This window comes from Sturnus vulgaris, chromosome 24, assembly GCF_052056855.1.
Source record: "Sturnus vulgaris isolate bStuVul1 chromosome 24, bStuVul1.hap1, whole genome shotgun sequence".
NCBI lineage: Eukaryota > Metazoa > Chordata > Aves > Passeriformes > Sturnidae > Sturnus > Sturnus vulgaris.
In genome coordinates this window covers 2,250,118-2,268,093 of record NC_142266.1, presented here as the reverse complement: position 1 = coordinate 2,268,093, position 17,976 = coordinate 2,250,118, and the positions used below count along the sequence as shown (strand labels likewise).

The 17,976-nt window shown below is 51.6% G+C and overlaps 1 protein-coding gene across 6 annotated transcripts in view; it reads right to left on the bottom strand.

Moving 5' to 3' along the window:
- Nucleotides 1-1,731: 1,731 nt before the first annotated feature.
- Nucleotides 1,732-17,976, bottom strand: part of HIVEP3 (HIVEP zinc finger 3) — a 267,897-nt gene continuing 251,652 nt past the window's right edge. For all 6 annotated transcript variants that reach the window (XM_088178525.1, XM_088178522.1, XM_088178523.1 and 3 more), the window contains 2 exons: nucleotides 11,105-12,162; nucleotides 1,732-8,393 (listed from right to left, as the gene is read on the bottom strand). In XM_088178525.1, coding sequence (XP_088034651.1) covers nucleotides 7,674-8,393; nucleotides 11,105-12,162 — 1,778 coding nt within the window. In that variant the 3' untranslated portion in view covers nucleotides 1,732-7,673. The remainder of the gene's footprint in view (nucleotides 8,394-11,104; nucleotides 12,163-17,976) is intronic.

Below are 17,976 nucleotides of genomic sequence, written 5' to 3'. Positions count from 1 at the left end.
AACAGCAGGAATTTCAGCCTCCCAGAGAGAGGGAGGCAGTGGTTTGAACTTCTGGAAGTGTTTTCAGCACCTTCCCTTCTCCACACGGCTGCACTTCCCAGAGGAGCCAGCCTGGAACCTCAGCCAAGGGATTCTGAGCAGTTTGATCTCACATTTGGCTCCCCAGGGCAGGAAATATCTGCTCTCTGTGTCAGGAAAACAAAGGCTCTTTTGGAGGAAGGAATTTCTTGGGACACCTGATTAATTGGAGCTGCTCTGGAGTTCGGTGTGACCCAAATTGGCTCCAGGTTTGGGAGCTCAGCAGGGTTTAACTGCAGCCTCCTCAGGCAGCTCTGGCTATTCTAAGCATTGCAGGAATTTTATTTTTTTTTTTTTCTTTTAAAGGAAGAATTATTCCTCTACTCAGTGGCAGGAGGGGGTGGCAGTGGAACAAACATCACCTCCAGCCAGGGCTCGCTGCCTTCCACCCCCAGAAAGGAAAATCCAAGCTGTTATTGTGGAATCTTCACACACCTCACACAAATCCCCAGCTTTTCTGGAAGCTCCATCCACTTCTCCTGCACCAGGGGCAGCAGCAGGAGTGGGAAGCCCCTGGAGCAAGTGGGGTGCAGAGCACAGCACCCAGAGCTTTGTCAGCTTTTGCAGCCCAGGAAAAGCCCATGTGGCCCCCAAAGCTCTGCCCTGCTCACCCTGCTGGGCTGGGCTTTGCTGCTGGCCTCGTGCAGCTCAGAGCTGGGGAAACTGAGGCAAGGAGCAGCCGAGACCTGGGAATTGGGTGAAGTTCCTTCCTTGAAAAGCAGTGATTGCTGAATTCCTGCAGATCTCAGCGAGATAGGAGGCAGGGGTTTGTACCCAACACCTCTCCCTCCTCTTCACACACGTGTGGCTTTTCTGAAATTCAAACAGACCAGCCAAGCTCCCCCAGCCCTGTGCTCACCTCCCTCATCCAGCTCAGAATTCAGACCTGGAGAAATCAAATATTCAGCCACGGGCTTTGATGTTTGGCCAGGGAGCAGCCAGGGTGCTCCAGCTGGAACACCACGGGGAGAAAACCCATGAGTGAGGGATTTCAAAAACCCCAAAAAACCCCAACACCCCCCTCTCCCCCCAAAAAAACCCACCAAAAATCCCCCAAAAATTTTGCACCATGGACCCCAAAGTTTTTGAGGCCCTAGGTCCAATGAGGTGAAAGGGAGCAGGGCAGGAGCTGCCCAGAGAGGTTTCCAGGTGAAAAAAGGGAATTCATGGGCTCAGGGCAGCTCAGTTCCTGGGGAGGAGAGAGTGGAAGGGGGAAATTCCAGACTTTTTTAATAATTATCCTATTTTTTCCCTCAAGTTTGTGTCCAAGGCCAGGCTGGGGGAGGCTCTGAGCACTCTGCTCCAGTGGGATCTGGCCCTGCCCACGGCAGGCTTGGAATTGGATCTTTAAGATCTTTAAGGTCTTTTCCAACCCAAACCAGTCTGGGATTGTGGGAATTCAGCCTGGCCTCTGCAGACCCCACTCAGAGCATCCATTGCTCACAGCCTCAGCTCTGTGAGGAGAAAAATCTGGGGAAAAAAAGGAGGAAAAACTGGAAAAAAATCCAATTTCCTTGTGGGCAGCACTTCCCCTGCAGTGGGGGCTGTGCAGGGATGGAGTGGCTGCAGCAGGACCAGGATTTCTCCAGATGTGCCTCTAGGGACCTGGGAAATAAAATGGGAATTAAAGAGTGCCACTCGTACATGCAGGGATATGTTGGGACTTTGAAATTTATTCCAACATGCTGTTTTTTTAAAAATATGCCCAGACCGAGCAGACAATCTGAGCTGTAGTAAAGGCAATATTATACTTGTAAAAACTTCTCATTCACAGTACAGATGTCATTTACAATAAGGGTCACAAACATCAAATACTGAGTATTTTTCTTCTTTTTTTTTTTTTTTTTTGTTTTCTTGTTTTTTGTGTGTTTTTTGTACTTTTGTTGTTGTTGTTGTTGTTTTTACATCAGACTGTGCTTTTTTTACCTGCTTTTTTTTTTTTTTTTTTTCGCACTGATATAACCATACAGACATTGCAAGATGCAAGTGTAGAAACCGGAGTTCAAATAAAATTACAGGCAAAACTACCAAATTCCATTTGACGCTGTACATATTTACAGTACCATTTTTTTGGAATGTATTGCCATTTTAAGAACATATAGAAACTTTCTACAGACTATTCCACTTACAGAATACATACACCTTTTAGAAAAAAAGGCAAATATTTATCTTACATGAGACCATGTATATTAAATTTGCGTACACATTATTATTATTAATTATTATTAATTATTTTTTACATTACATTTACTAAAGTGATCGTAAGTGCCATCATATCTCAGTAATGAAAACAGATTGGTTTTATGCCATCAGGACTGATGTTTTAATTTTTTTTTTCTTTTTTACTTTTTTCTTTTTTTTTTTTTTTTTTTGTAAATAACTTACAATACGGTTTTATTTGTAAATACTGTGCAATAGACAGAAATGTTGAAAGGAAAAGGAAGAAAAAAAAGCAGATGATGAACAAAGAAAAAGCAAGGAGAGCAGGGAAGGGCTAGATCAAATCCTGGAGGATTTTGCACGGAAATTGGGATAATTTGAATCTCTGAGGATATTGCTTGTTCAGGTGCTGTCCCTGTGGATTTTGGACAAAACCCGGGGCAGGGAAAGCTGTGGATTTGTTGGGGAGGGAGAGGCAGAGCCCCAGCCCCAGCCCCAGCAGGGAGGATTTGGGATGCTCTGGGTGGACACAGGTGGGATTTACCTGTTCTGCCCCAGGGCTGGGCCAGCTCGGACAGGGCTGGATTTGGGATCAGGGCTTGGGGCTGGATTTGGGATGTCAGGGCCAGCAGGATGGGATGTCACCCCTTCGGAGCAGGTGAGGAACCACATTTCCCATTCCAAAGCTGGAAATTCACAGCTATTTCATTATGGTCCTGTTCCCTGCTGCAGCTCCCGGGTATCCAGCCAAGGATCTGGGAATAATCCGAGCTGGCAGAGCTCTGCCTCGAGGATGCGGTGGTTTTGGGGAGCCCCCTCCTCATCCCATGGTCTGCTTGGCTCTACAAGACCCCGAGCTCGATTTAGGAACTAAATCCCTGCTGCAGCACAAAGGAGCTCCTGAAACTCCAGAGGTGCTCAGGATGAAGGTCCGTGAGCTTTCTGGCATGAAGAACAGTCAGGGAGGGATTGCAGAGCTTGGGCCAAGTCCTCTGTGTGCAGGAGGATTTCTGCTGCCAGAGCATCCGTGTGTGATCCAGGACCTGTGTGGATGGGAGCCACCCAAACTGCTCAGCAGGGACAGAAATATCCCCGTGGGATTGGGGCTGGTGGAGCAGCCACACCACAGAGGAGCAGCCAGGCCGTGTGCCCTCATGGATTCGAAACTGGAGAAGCTCTGCCATGAGAAAAGCAAAGGATTTTATTTCCACCTGCTGCTGGAAAGGAAGGGCTGGGCTCTGCTTTTTCATTTACCTATTTGCATTATTAATACATTCTCTGGCAAATAATCCTGCTAATTGCTCTGCGAAGCAACAGAGCCACCCTTGCAGCCCTTGTGGGAAGCAAAAAGGGATTTTCCATGCCTGCTTTGCAGGCAGAACAGACATTCAGAGCGGCACGGAAAGCTGTGACCAGCAATCAGCTTCCACCGAGAGTGACACAGGGAGAGCAGAGGGGATCCGGCTGGGGACGGCAGCCACCGGTGAGGGCTGGGAATGGCACCCAACCCTATGAAACTGCCGGGAGTGCCATTCCTGTGCTCCTCGGGGCACAGGGACACTCGTGCCCAGGGTGGCAGGTGACCCCGGGCGGGGCGGGGCTGCCCGGACCCGCCGTGCCCGCACACAGAGATGCTGGTGCTGGCGGGCTGCGGGTCCCTCCCCGGAGCTCTGAGCTGGCAGTGCGACCATTAGCCCTTAATTAGCAATTAGTTATATTCGGGGGGAGCCTTCTCGCCCCTTGGGTACAGCGTGAAGCACCATTTCACCCCAGCCACAGAAGCCAAACTGGGTTGGGACTCAGTTTTTGTGCCCATCTCCTGAGTTTGCAGCGGTCCCTGCCTGCCCCGCTCCGTGGCTGCCGGGGGTGGGGATGGGATCCGGGCAGGGAATGTCCCCGGGAGCACCTCAGCCCTTTCCCAAACTCCTTTTCCTGGTTTTGTTGTTGTTTTTTTGTTTGTTTGTTTGGGTTTTTTTGTTTGTTTTTTTTTTGGCCCTGGGTGAAGAGATCTGGATGGCTACACACCAACTGCACGGATGCTCCGCAGCTGAGATGCAGAAATATTCAATTCAAAAAATCCTGATAATTGCAATAATAAAACCCCATAACAACAACAAAATAATCAATAAACCGATGTAAAAATTTAGGGGTTTTCTTGGGCTTTTTTTCCCCCCCCTCTTTCCACAATGACAGAGGGGGAAAAAAATCCACAAAAAGTCTAAATAGATTAAGGATGGAAATGCAGTTACAGAAAGAAGCTGAGCAGATTTGATCTAGCCCAAAACTCACGGCAAATGCACCAAGAAAACCAGACACAGCTGCTGCAGTATTTTTATGTACCACATATATATATTTATATATATATATATATGTAAAATTAAATACAAAAAGCTACCTTGGATCAAATTAAGAGTGTGACAAGGGGCAGAAAGTGGCAGAAATCAGGGAAATCTCTGGATTTCATGGATGGTTTGCAGGGATGCTCACACCAGCCCGGGCCGAGCACTCCACTCCCACTCACCTTGGGATTAAGCGCGTCTTAAGCACGCACTTAAAGCCTGAGGAGGGTTTAAGCTGGTGCTTAAGAGCTCGAGTGAACAAAGCCGAGCTCCAGCCCCTGCTCCTGCCTTCTGGATCTGTGAACAGGAGCAGCTTCCAGGCTCAGGGCCAAAAAAGGAGAGATGGGGAAAAAGGGAAACCTGATAAAAGTGGTAATTAGGGGATAAATGGGTTCTGGATGTTGTTTTGGTCAGTGTCACAGCCTTAATGGTATTTCCATGATATCTTTTTTTTTTTGTACTTAATTCCCTTTACAAGAAGAGGAAAAAAAAAATAGAAAAAATGACAGAAGATTATTTAAAAATTTCTATAATTTGCCCGTGAAACGGGAACAGTTCATAGCTCATCAAGTCTGGCAAGGAAATATGTTCTCATTCAGGATTTTATTTGATTCTTTTTATTTAATTATTTTTTTTTTGTATTTTTATTTTTTTTTAAAAAGTGTATTACGTACCCGATAAACTGGAACAGCTCTGAAAGAAGAAAGAACTGGTCCACTGGTTAAATATTTAATCTTTTTTTTTTTTTTTTCTTTTTTGTTAAAATTAAAAAAAAAAAAAAAAAAAAAAAAGGTTTGTACAGATTCCATAGACCAGAAAACCCTCTGAAGTAGTAAAGAACCTGCTGGGGCAAACAACTTGAAGCTTTGTGGTTTAAAAAGTTGTGACAGAGGAATGGCTCCGTCGGGGTCGCTCTGGATTTGGTATCGGATTTTTCGGCAGTTGAGGTCTTTGCTCTGCCAAGGATGCTCATCCCGAAAAATCTGCTCTGGAAAAAGCTGCTGCACATGCATAACAAGCTGATTTTGCAAGCATTCACCATTCAGCATCCAATTTTTATCTCCCAAAAACAGCCAAAAACGGGGCCTGTCCACACTAGAAGGGCTGAGCTGGGGATGTCCCACACAATAAATAAATAAAGGTGAGAGCAAGAGCCAGAGTCACCGAGAGGAGGAGCAGAGCCCAGAGCCCTCCTGCAGCCCTGGGATGGGATGGGATCAATGGGATGGGATGGGATCAGTGGGATGGGATGGGATGGGATGGGATCAGTGGGATGGGATGGGATCAATGGGATGGGATGGGATGAGTTGGTTGGGATGGGATCAATGGGATAGGATGGGATGGGATCAATGGGACAGGATGGGATCAATGGGATGAGTTGGTTGGGATGGGATCAGTGGGATGAGATCAATGGGATCAGTTGGTTGAGATGGGATCAATGGGATGGGATGGGATGGAATCAATGGGATGGGATCAATGGGATGGGATGGGATGAGTTGGTTGGGATGGGATCAATGGGATGAGTTGGTTGAGATGGGATCAATGGGATAGGATGGGATGGGATCAATGGGACAGGATGGGATCAATGGGATGAGTTGGTTGGGATGGGATCAGTGGGATGAGATCAATGGGATCAGTTGGTTGAGATGGGATCAATGGGATGGGATGGGATCAATGGGACAGGATGAGATCAATGGGATGGGATCGATGGGATGGGATGGAATCAATGGGATGGGATGGGATGGGATGGGATGGAATCAATGGGATGGGATGGAATCAATGGGATGGGATCAATGGGATGGGATGGAATCAATGGGATGGGATGGAATCAATGGGATGGGATCAATGGGATGGGATGGAATCAATGGGATGGGATCAATGGGATGGGATGGAATCAATGGGATGGGATGGGGTGGGATGGGATCAGTGGGATGGGATGGGATCAATGGGATGGGATGATAGGATTGGATGGGATGGGGGGAACTTGTCCACAGCTCCAACATGCCAGAGGGAGAAGGGGTTTCAAGGCTGAGTTCCTCCCCTCGGACACCAAGGCAGGGTTTGCAGAGGCCCCCCCAGCCCAGGCAGGGCTCAAGCACAGGCAGGGCTTGAGGATTAAAGCAAAGCAAGCAGGAGGCTCGTCCAGCGAGAGACCCTTCCTGGCACGGGCTCTACATTCCTTACATTCCTACCTTCTTGAAGGTAAATCTTTGAAGAAGAACCTTTTTTTATTTTCTTTTTTTTTTTTTTTTTTTTTTTTTTTAGTTTTTTTTGTCTTTTTTTTTTTTTTTTTTTAGAAAAGTGCTTTGCTGGGTTCTGCAGGAGGGAGGGGTGCCTGTGGTTCGTTTTCCTGTTTCTCGAGGGACAATTTCTCTCCCTGCACACAACGAACCTCCCCTGCTCAAGGAAGTGCTACTTTCAGTCACAAGGTCAGGGTAAACACGGTTTTCAAATGTAAAGCAGTTTCAACTGTTTAAAGCACAACCATAGGGATGCGAGGAAAAAAACAAAACAAAACAAAACAAAAAAACCAAGCACTTTGCAAGAATTAAATAAAGCATGTAATAAATATGAATCATAAACTTCTGTACACAGGAGCGAGGGTTTGGGGGTTTTTTCTTTTTTTTTTTTTTTTTAATCATTTAATCAATATAAAAAAATGTTTTTTTCTGTTTTGCTTTTGTTTTCAGTGCATCTTCTTCCTCTTTAAAATGCTTAACCCTTTCCTTTCTGCATCTCTCAGGCCCAGGATTACATACACCTAAATGGCAAAAAAGACAAGGTCTAACAAACCCCCTTTCCAAAAAACTCTAAAAAAATATTCACAGCCTCAAACAGTTTTGTACATTTCAAGCAACAAAAGGTATAGAAAAAGGCACAAGTAACTGCATACATGTGGAGATAATACCAGACTGGGACAAAGAAAACCAGGAATTTTCCATGGGTTTGGTCATTCACTAGAGTGCTTCTTATGATTATACTAAAGGAAATAGTGTTGCAAATGTCTGTTGATTTTACAGAGGAAGCCTAAAGGTGGAACAGCTGGCGGAGGTTTGAGCACTCCCCGCGTTTCCTGCACCTTTCGGTGACTTTGACCTAAACCGGGGTGCTCTGGCTGTGGGCCGGGCTCTGCGGGGAGGCTCCAGGGCCGCAGGGAGCAGGGCTGGGGTGGCTGAGGGGGGCTGAGATCAAAGTGCAGGCTGGTTCCGAAGGGCTGCTCGAGCTGCCCGGGCGTTGCCGGCCCGTGGCTTTGGAGGGCTCGTCCCCGCTGGCCGAGGGCTCCTGGGGGTCGCTGGGGCTGCCCGGGCACAGCGAGGGCCGCGGCTGCTCCGCCGGGCTGGGCTCGGCCTCGGCCGCAGGCCCGCGCTCCTGCTGCTGCTGCTGCTGCTGCTGCTGGAGCTCGCTAGTCCTCATCTCCTCCTCCGAGAAACCAGCGCCCGTGCGAGCCGGCTCCGGGGACGGCGCGTACTTGGACACCTTGGCCACGGGGGACACGGACGCCGATGAGGGCTCTGCAGGGCTCTGGGGCTCCTCGTCCGTCCTGGCAGCCCGGCCGGGCTGGGCGAGGCCGCTGGCGGCGGGGCAGAGGTGTCCGGCCTGCAGGGCCAGCACGGGCCCGGGCACCAGGCTGGGCCGGGCCTGCACCATCTGGATGCCCCCGATGGGGATCATGGGGTACGGGGTCCTGGCGAGCTGCTGCGAGTGCAGCGGGAGGTGGCTGAAGACATTCTCCTCCCCTCGGCCGTGGGGGTCGTGAGGGGCCTGCAGGGGCCGGGGGCACGCGGGGGAGCAGGGCGGGCTGCGGGCTTCCATCTTCTGTGCCGGGGGAAAAGAAGAGCAGGGTCAGCGCGACACACGGGCCATGCTCACAGCAACGCTCGCTTTTATTCTCGTTTCAGGGAGGTCAATCAGCTGAGGGACGTGTGGAGCCCCAAACCTTGAAGGTGAGGAGCAGCAGAACCCACAGCGTTTCCCTTCTGGGAAAAATGTGCCCGTGGCGTGTTGGGGCACAGATCCAGGGATTTGGTCTAGGCCTGGATCATTATCAAATCAGAGAACTGTTTGGTTGGAAGGGACCTTTAAAGGCCATCTTGTCCAACCCCCTGCTGTGGGCAGGGACACCTTTAACTAGACCAGGCTGCTCCCAGCCCCATCCAACCTGGCCTTGGGCACTTCCAGGGATCCAGGGGCAGCCACAGCTTCTCTGGGCACCCTGTGCCAGGGCCTCCCCACCCTCAGAGTAAAACAATTCCTCCTTAGCTCTAGTCTGGATCTCCCCTCTTTTAGTTTAAAACCATCACCCCTACTCTCAGAGCTGCCTCTGAAACACTGGCAGAGCTGCCAGTGTTTGCTGCCAGCTGAGCTGCTTTGGATCCCTTCAGCGCAGGGGGTTCCTGAGAGCCCAGAATGAGCTTATCTATTTATTTATTTATTTATTTATTTATTTATTTATTTACTTATTTATTTCCACTGTGCTTTCCTAAAGCAGGATTGCATCCTTACAGCTGCTGAGTGCAGGGATGCTTCCATTGAGAGGTGGCATCAAGTCCAGCACACCCAGCAGTGGGTCCCCACCACCACCCTCATGGGGTGCTCTGTGCAAATCAAGGGTTCAGACCCTACATTTTACCTTTTCCTCTTTCTCTCTCGGTGCTTCCCATAGTTTCCTAACGTACATCATGGAGAGATATGTGGCTAAACAGAAATGGATTAATTAGTGATGAGGTTATAACTAAATCCCTGCACAGGACTCCTAAGAAGAGGAAGCAACAGAAACTGAAATCAACTTTCAATTAAGATGGGGTTGGAGATAAAATGTGAGGATCCACTGGGGGGAACATTTCTTTGTAAGATTATGGGGAGTAATTCCCTGATCCTGTGAGCTCTGAAGAGGCAGCAGAGGAAAGCAGCAAAAGAGAACAGGAAAGAGAAAAAGGAAGAGCCACCAAAGGTAATGTGTGCTGGATCAGCAGTGACAAGCCCAAACACTGCTAAATGTCACTTATCCACAGGAAGCCTTGGCTAAGTCACTTCAGGGATGCTGGGAAACCCCAAACAAATATTTCAGTGGTGCAACAACCACCACGAGGAGAGACTGTCCTGAGCAAGGGCCAGTGGGAAGAGACATGGTCATGGTGAGACTTGGCAGCAAGCCTGACACTGGAACTGAGCTAAGATCATCTTCAAGCTCTGTTTGAGACCTGATAAAGCCTCCTCTGGTCTGTCTGTCTCGTGTGGCCTCACCAGGAATGCTGATTTTGCAATGAAAGCCCAGCTGTCTGTCGTGCTGATAAAGGGGCATTTTTCCATTTAGGTTTTGCTGTTGCTTTGGAGGCACACACATGGAAAAGTAACAGTGGTGGCTTTGGGTGCAGAAAAGGAGCAGGAAAATAAAGCCAAAAAGTAAATATGAACAAAGGAGCTGAAAGGTGGGGATGGCAGACAAGCAGGGCTTAAAACATTGTCTCCTACTCTGGATCTGGGAGCTGAGGGGATTTGCTCCAAGCAGAGGCAGTGGGAAGTTATCCTGACAGAAGAGTTGGAGGATGAGGGTTCCCAGAGCCCTGAGATTCACCACAAGAAGTGAATTGACAGGAAAGGGAAACAGCATTAAAGGAGGCCAAGGTTTGGACCTAAAATAAAGGAGAGTCTCCGAGAAGGTGAGACAAAGACTCAGAGTAGGAAGGAGGAAGGAGGAGGCACCACAGGACAGAAGGTTAGCATGGGCATGGGAGAAAGGTCTGGAGAAGCCCTGGCTCAGCATCAGGGGTGGCAGAGCCTCAGTAAAAGCCCCTCTCTGTCCCCAGTGCAGTCCCTGAGGGCTGGAGTCTCTCCCCACAGCGAGTGGATCTCACACTCATCAGCACAACTGACAGCAGAGCCAGGCACTCCAGCAGGAATGGGAAGTATTCCACCAAAGCCCACGTCAGTCTTGCCTGCAGCATTGGGAGGAACAGGCGATTTTCCTTTTCCCACAGGATTTGATTTGTCCAGCAGAGAGATTAAATAATGTTCTGGACCCAGTGGGAAACCCCTCTCTGTGCTGAAGAGAGATGAAATAAGAGATGTCTAAACAAACATTTCTCCGCAGCTCATGCAGCAGAGCTGCCTGTGGGTGGACATGGGGCTCAGCCAGGGCTGCTGCAGAGCTGGCTCAGGTCACTGACCCCTGGAAAATGGACACAGCTCCACCCCCGAGAGGAAACCTTAGGGATGGGAATGAAATTCCCAGGAACAATAAAGGCTCTTAGTGACAATTAATCATTAATAGGTTGTTCTTGCTGATTGTCCCAGCAGGACTGACTGGGAATAACCCCTGGGAGAAGGGATAACTTTATTTCTCTCCAACTGAGAAGGGCAGGACCCAAATGGGTGCAAAACCCACTGCTGTCCCCTGTCCCTGTTCTCTGGGTCACCTGTGACAGTGGTCACAGCGTCCCTGTGCACTTCTGCATCACAGCCTTCACCAAAAACCGCATCAGAGACCACCCTGTGGGGACCAGAGGGCAGCAGGGCACTGGACTTACCAGCTTGGACTCGTAGAGCTGTAAGTTTTTGCCAAAGAACCTGTGAGGTAGAGGCATCGAAGAGAATATCCCGGGCTGGGCTTGATATGAGCTTGGAACTTTGTCCTCTGCTGATTTGCTCGTGCCAGGCAAGTCCTCTTTGCCAGGGGGTGGATACCTGGACAGCTCCAAGCAGCCTGGAGACAAGACTTTCTTCAGGGAGAAGTACCTCAGGGATGCCATCTCTCTGCTGGGCGACGAGTGCCTGGCAGGGGACACTTCTCCATCTGGGGGGAGGGCTGTCCGGGGGGACAGCTCCCTCCGGGGGGACAGGTGCCTGCTGGGCGACAGCTCGAGCCTTGGGGACGCACATCGCAGGGGGGACACCTCCCTCCTGGGAGAGAGGCGCTGGAGGGGGGACAGCCCCCTCCCTGGGGACAGGCACCTCAGGGAGGACAGTTCTGCCGTGGGGGAGAAGCGTTTGGGGGAGGTTTCGTTTTTGGTCAGTAAATGCTTCCTCGCTATCATTGGTCTGCTGCTGCCACCCCCTCTGCCACTCTCCTGGCTCGGGGACCACCTTTTCCTCGGGGAGGTGTCTTTGGAGCTCGACAGGTCCATGGCCAAGGACATGTGTGGCCTTGTGACAGACTCTCTCTCAGCAGGAGCCAGGTGCTCGGTGGAGGTCAAAGCTGGTCTGTGGAGGCTCAGGAAGCTGTGGCACACAGCAATGTCACTGCTGTCTGCTGACCACTTGGTCTCTAGCCCTGAGGAGGAGGAGGAGGCCCGCTGGCCTTCCCCTGCTTTCGGGGTGCTGGCAGCAGCTTCTTGAGCTGTGGATGTTTCAGTGCCTTCCTCTGGAGAAGAGGGGGAGCCCCCCGAGGAGTGCAGCAGGGGGGTGCCGTGTTTGCCTTCTGGCAGCTTCAGCGCTGGCTCATCTTGGCTCTCCTCTTCCTCCTCGTCTTCCTCGTCCTCATTGTCGTCATCGTCGTCAGATTCCTCGAGGTCTGAAAACTGGTGTTCCTCAATGGGCTCAGATCCCTCCCGCCCCTCAGAGTCCTGGAAAAGGTCTTCACTGGTTCCTGCAGGCAAACACAAACCAGAGTGTGAAACACCCGTTCAGGGCTATTTTTGTGTTAAATCTGCTCACAGAACACACGTTCAGGGTTATTTTTGTGTTAAATCTGCTCACAAAACACATGTAAGGGGCTATTTTTGTGTTAAATCTGCTCACAAAACACATGTTCAGGGTCTATTTCTGTGCTAAATCTGCTCACAAGCTCTAAGGGCACCAGAGGAGAGAGGTCCCAGCTGCTCCTAGGTCTGATCATGTCCTGCTTTGAAGCTGCAGCCTTGCCCTCTCTGCCAACTCCACTGCTGATGATCCCAGTAGATCCCAGTGAATCCCACTCTACCCCAGTTTCAGTTCAGCTCTGCCAGCACACACAGCCCTCAGTCCCTGCTGGACACCTGCCACACTCTTTATTTGCTCTAAAATGCAAAAAAACCCCACCCTTTAATAGATGAGAACAGCAGCACCTCCATCCTTCAGTGGGGTTTGATGATTATTTGTTACAATGGTGATTCCAGAATATCTACAGCTGCCATCAACTCCACGTATTGGGCCTTTTCCTGCCTAGATTTCATAATAAACACCACCAAGGCAGGACTTTGGCAAAAAAATCAAACAACAGGGTGGAAGGAACCTCTGTGGATAAATTCCCTGGGTAGGATAAATTCCAGCTGTGGTTCAGGTGCTTCTGTGGGGCAGAGGGTTTAGGCTTTGTAAATCAGAGCTTGTAGGCAGTGAGGAGGATAAAAAAGCAAATACTAAAGGATGTGAAATATTTCTGCAGGTTAAAATACATCTCTCAGCTGCTCGAAGGGCCAGCAGGAGCTTTCTGAGCTGGGTACCGAGCTTTCAGTGCTCAGAGAAAAATTTGCTTTTCAAGCGTGCCAGCCCAGCCCGGAGAGGTCCTCGGGAACAGCCACTGGATGTCACTGCAGCTCACGGAACGGCACTGCCAGGGCCCTGCTGCGAGGGGCTGGGGATGCCCAGATGTGCCCAGATGTGCCCAGAGATGGAGCAGAGCTGGGACACACTCGGACCCCGGTGTGGGATGACAGGTGACAACTATGTGTGACACCTGTGTGTGTGACACCTGTGACACATATGTGTGACACCTGTGTGTGACACCTGTGTGTGTGACACCCATGTGTGACACCTGTGTGTAACACCTGTGTGTGACACCTGTGACACTTGTGTGTCACCCATGTGTGACACCTCTGACACCTATGTGTGACACCCATGTGTGATACATGTGACACCTGTGTGTGACACCTGTGATACCTGTGTGTGACACCTGTGTGTGACACCTGTGTGTGACACCTGTGACACCTGTGTGTGACACATATGACACCTGTGACACCTGTGTGTGACACCTGTGTGTGACACATCCCAGCCCTGCTGGCCCCTCCCCATCGGCTCAGCCTGGGATGCTGCTCCTGCTGTCCCCAGTGGGGACAGTCCCCATCAGAGCTGCCACTGCCAGCAGCTGCAGGGACATTAAAGGAGCTGGGCCACCCCTGCCCACAGCAGCCAGGGTGGCTCCAGAGGGGACACGGTCACCAAGTCCCCATGAAGGAATAAAAAGCTTGATTTGGTTTATTTGGAATAAACCAGGGCCTGACAAGTGACTGCTCATGGAGTGTTTGGATTCACATGGATTGTCCCGTGGCTGATTATCCAGCCAAGAGTCAGCCTGAAGCTGGAAAGGGAAAGGAGAATTTCATCCCAGTGAAAATCTCCCTGAAGGCAGAGCTACCCCAGCAGTTCTATCCCATCAGAGCTATCCCAGCAGAGCTATCCCAGCAGTTCTATCCCAGCAGTTCTATCCCAGCAGTTCTGTCCCAGCAGTTCTATCCCAGCAGTTCTATCCCAGCAGTTCTATCCCATCAGTGCTATCCCAGCAGTTCTATCCCAGCAGTTCTATCCCAGCAGTTCTATCCCAGCAGTTCTATCCCATCAGTGCTATCCCAGCAGTTCTATCCCAGCAGCTTTCCCTGGGGAGCGATTCTGGCTCCATTGTGAAATCCCCCACGTTGACAGGAGCTGCTGTGCCCGGGCTGTTTGCAAACTCCCAGAGGAGCTGAGCTCAGAACAAATATTATTCCAAAGTCCCAGTGTAGGCTGAGCTGTGCATATTTCCTGCTTGGAACAGGAATGCATTTCCCTGGCAGAGCTGTGAGCCAGCCCTTGACTCTGGTTTGGGGTTGGGGACAGACAGGAGCTGTGCCTGGTCCTGGTGCTCTCCTTTGTTTGCCCCAGCCGGGACAGAGCAGGGTCAGGGGTCAGGAGAGAAGGGAAAGTGAAGCCAGCCCCAAAGTGAGGAGCTGTTTGCATTTGCCACCACAAATTCCAACGAGGGAAACATCCCAGTGAGTGCTGAGACAGCCCCAGGGAATCGCTCTGGCCTCCTGACAGGATCCCTGCAGGCAGGGACAGAGCTCAGACCTGAGCCCAGGCTTCCAAAATTCATCCTGAATGAGCTGAGCTCATGGGGAGAGAAAGGGCAGGGGGGGAGGGAGGACGGAGGGAGGGAATGAGTGGGAATGTGTCCTGCTGACAGCTTTGTCTGAGGTTGCATCTCATTCCATGTGTGTTATTTATTCTCCCCAACTGGTACCACCCCAGCGAGCCCAGCCCAGGCAGGAGTGAGGAATTAAACTCCAATCTCCTTTTATAGCAACACCCCTTGCTTTCTGCTGCCCCTTAAATAGAAATACAAACAATCAAGTGAAATACAACTCCGGTTTAAAATAATCCAGGGAGTTTTAGGAACTGCTGCTCCCTCCCCGCCTGCCCCCAGAGGAAAGCACAGCAACCTTCCTGTGCTGCTTTGTGTCACGTGGAAATTGGAGACTTTTTAATTATTATTTAATTAAAACAGTTCGTTCGGTTCTCGTTCTGAGCCTCTTTGCAAGGAAGAGAGAGGACACAGGGGAGGGAGCTGCCCCTCACCCTGACAGCAGGGGCTGTGATCACAGCTGGGATCTCGAATTTCTCATGCACCTTTCTGCCATTCCTGTGTTATTTTCTCATCCATCCAAACGGCCCCAACCATTAGAGAACAAAATCCCATTTTCTGCCTATCTCCTTGGCTGCTGTATTTAATATTGACATTTGTGAGCAATGGGCCTCTCTGCTCATGCAGCACAATATTCCCATTTCCAGCAGAAATCCAGTGTTGGCTTTAACCAGGTGGGAGAGAATCTGGTGGGAAGGGAAGGGAAGGTTTGGGAAGGTTTGGGAAGGGAAGGTTTGGGAAGGGAAGGGAAGGGAAGGTTTGGGAAGGGAAGGTTTGGGAAGGTTTGGGAAGGTTTGGGAAGGTTTGGGAAGGGAAGGGAAGGGAAGGGAAGGGAAGGGAAGGGAAGGGAAGGGAAGGGAAGGGAAGGGAAGGGAAGGGAAGGGAAGGGAAGGGAAGGGAAGGGAAGGGAAGGGAAGGGAAGGGAAGGGAAGCTCCTCTGACCCCATCCCTGCCCAGGACACCTTGGTGCACACCCTGTACAAACATACAGGAAATGAAATCTGGGGACGTCCTGTGATCCCAAAATCACACGGAGTGCTGGCACAAATCCAGCCAGCCCAGCACACGCCGGGGGCAGCATCTGCACGAAGGGACACCCCACAGAGCCAGGGGGGCCACAGCACCCCCTGCAGCCTCAGGCAAGAAGGGGACAATGAATTAATTGATGTCATACTGCCAATGTGACACTGCCCCCGTGTGTGACACTGCCCTGTGTGACACTGCCCCTGTGTGACACTGTCCCTCTGTGTGACACTGCCCTGTGTGTGACACAGCCCTGTGTGTGACACTGCCCCTGTGTGTGACACTGCCCCCGTGTGTGACACTGCCCTGTGTGTGACACTGCCCTGTGTGACACTGCCCCTGTGTGTGACACTGTCCTGTGTGTGACACTGCCCCTGTGTGTGACACTGCCCTGTGTGACACTGTCCCTGTGTGTGACACTGTTCCTGTGTGACACTGCCCTGTGTGACACTGCCCTGTGTGACACTGCCCCTGTGTGACACTGCCCTGTGTGTGACACTGCCCTGTGTGACACTGCCCCGTGTGTGACACTGTCCCTGTGTGACACTGTCCCTGTGTGTGACACTGCCCCTGTGTGACACTGCCCCTGTGTGTGACACTGCCCCTCTGTGACACTGCCCTGTGTGTGACACTGCCCTGTGTGACACTGCCCCTGTGTGTGACACTGCCCCTGTGTGTGACACTGCCCCCGTGTGTGACACTGCCTTGTGTGACACTGTCCCTGTGTGTGACACTGCCCTGTGTGACACTGTCCCTGTGTGTGACACTGTCCCTGTGTGTGACACTGCCCTGTGTGTGACACTGTCCCTGTGTGACACTGCCCTGTGTGACACTGCCCCTGTGTGACACTGTCCCTGTGTGACACTGTCCCTGTGTGTGACACTGTCCCTGTGTGTGACACTGCCCTGTGTGTGACACTGTCCCTGTGTGACACTGCCCTGTGTGACACTGCCCCTGTGTGACACTGTCCCTGTGTGACACTGCCCCTGTGTGACACTGCCCCTGTGTGACACTGCCCTGTGTGTGACACTGTCCCTGTGTGACACTGTCCCTGTGTGACACTGTCCCTGTGTGACACTGCCCTGTGTGTGACACTGCCCTGTGTGACACTGCCCCCGTGTGTGACACTGCCCCTGTGTGTGACACTGCCCTGTGTGACACTGCCCTGTGTGACACTGCCCTGTGTGTGACACTGCCCTGTGTGACACTGCCCCCGTGTGTGACACTGCCCCTGTGTGTGACACTGCCCTGTGTGACACTGCCCTGTGTCACACTGTCCCTGTGTCACACTGCCCCCGTGTGTGACACTGCCCTGTGTGACACTGCCCCTGTGTGACACTGGCCCCGTGTGTGACACTGCCCTGTGTGACACTGCCCTGTGTGTGACACTGCCCCCGTGTGTGACACTGCCCCTGTGTGTGACACTGCCCTGTGTGACACTGCCCTGTGTGACACTGTCCCTGTGTGTGACACAGCCCTGTGTGACACTGCCCCCGTGTGTGACACTGCCCTGTGTGTGACACTGCCCTGGGTGTGACACTGTCCCTGTGTGACACTGCCCCCGTGTGTGACACTGCCCCTGTGTGACACTGCCCCTGTGTGACACTGCCCTGTGTGACACTGTCCCTGTGTGTGACACTGTCCCTGTGTGTGACACTGCCCTGTGTGACACTGCCCTGTGTGACACTGTCCCTGTGTCACACTGCCCTGTGTGACACTGCCCCCGTGTGTGACACTGCCCCTGTGTGACACTGCCCCACTGTGACACTGCCCCTGTGTGTGACACTGCCCTGGGTGTGACACTGTCCCTGTGTGACACTGCCCCTGTGTGTGACACTGCCCCTGTGTGTGACACTGTCCCTGTGTGTGACACTGCCCTGTGTCACACTGCCCCCGTGTGTGACACTGTCCTGTGTGACACTGCCCCTGTGTGTGACACTGCCCTGGGTGTGACACTGTCCCTGTGTGACACTGCCCTGTGTGACACTGCCCCCGTGTGTGACACTGTCCTGTGTGACACTGCCCCTGTGTGTGACACTGCCCTGGGTGTGACACTGTCCCTGTGTGACACTGCCCTGTGTGTGACACTGCCCCTGTGTGTGACACTGCCCCTGTGTGACACTGCCCCTGTGTGACACTGTCCCTATGTGACACTGCCCCCGTGTGTGACACTGCCCTGTGTGACACAGCCCTGTGTGACACTGCCCTGGGTGTGACACTGTCCCTCTGTGACACTGCCCTGTGTGACACTGCCCTGTGTGTGACACTGCCCTGTGTGACACTGCC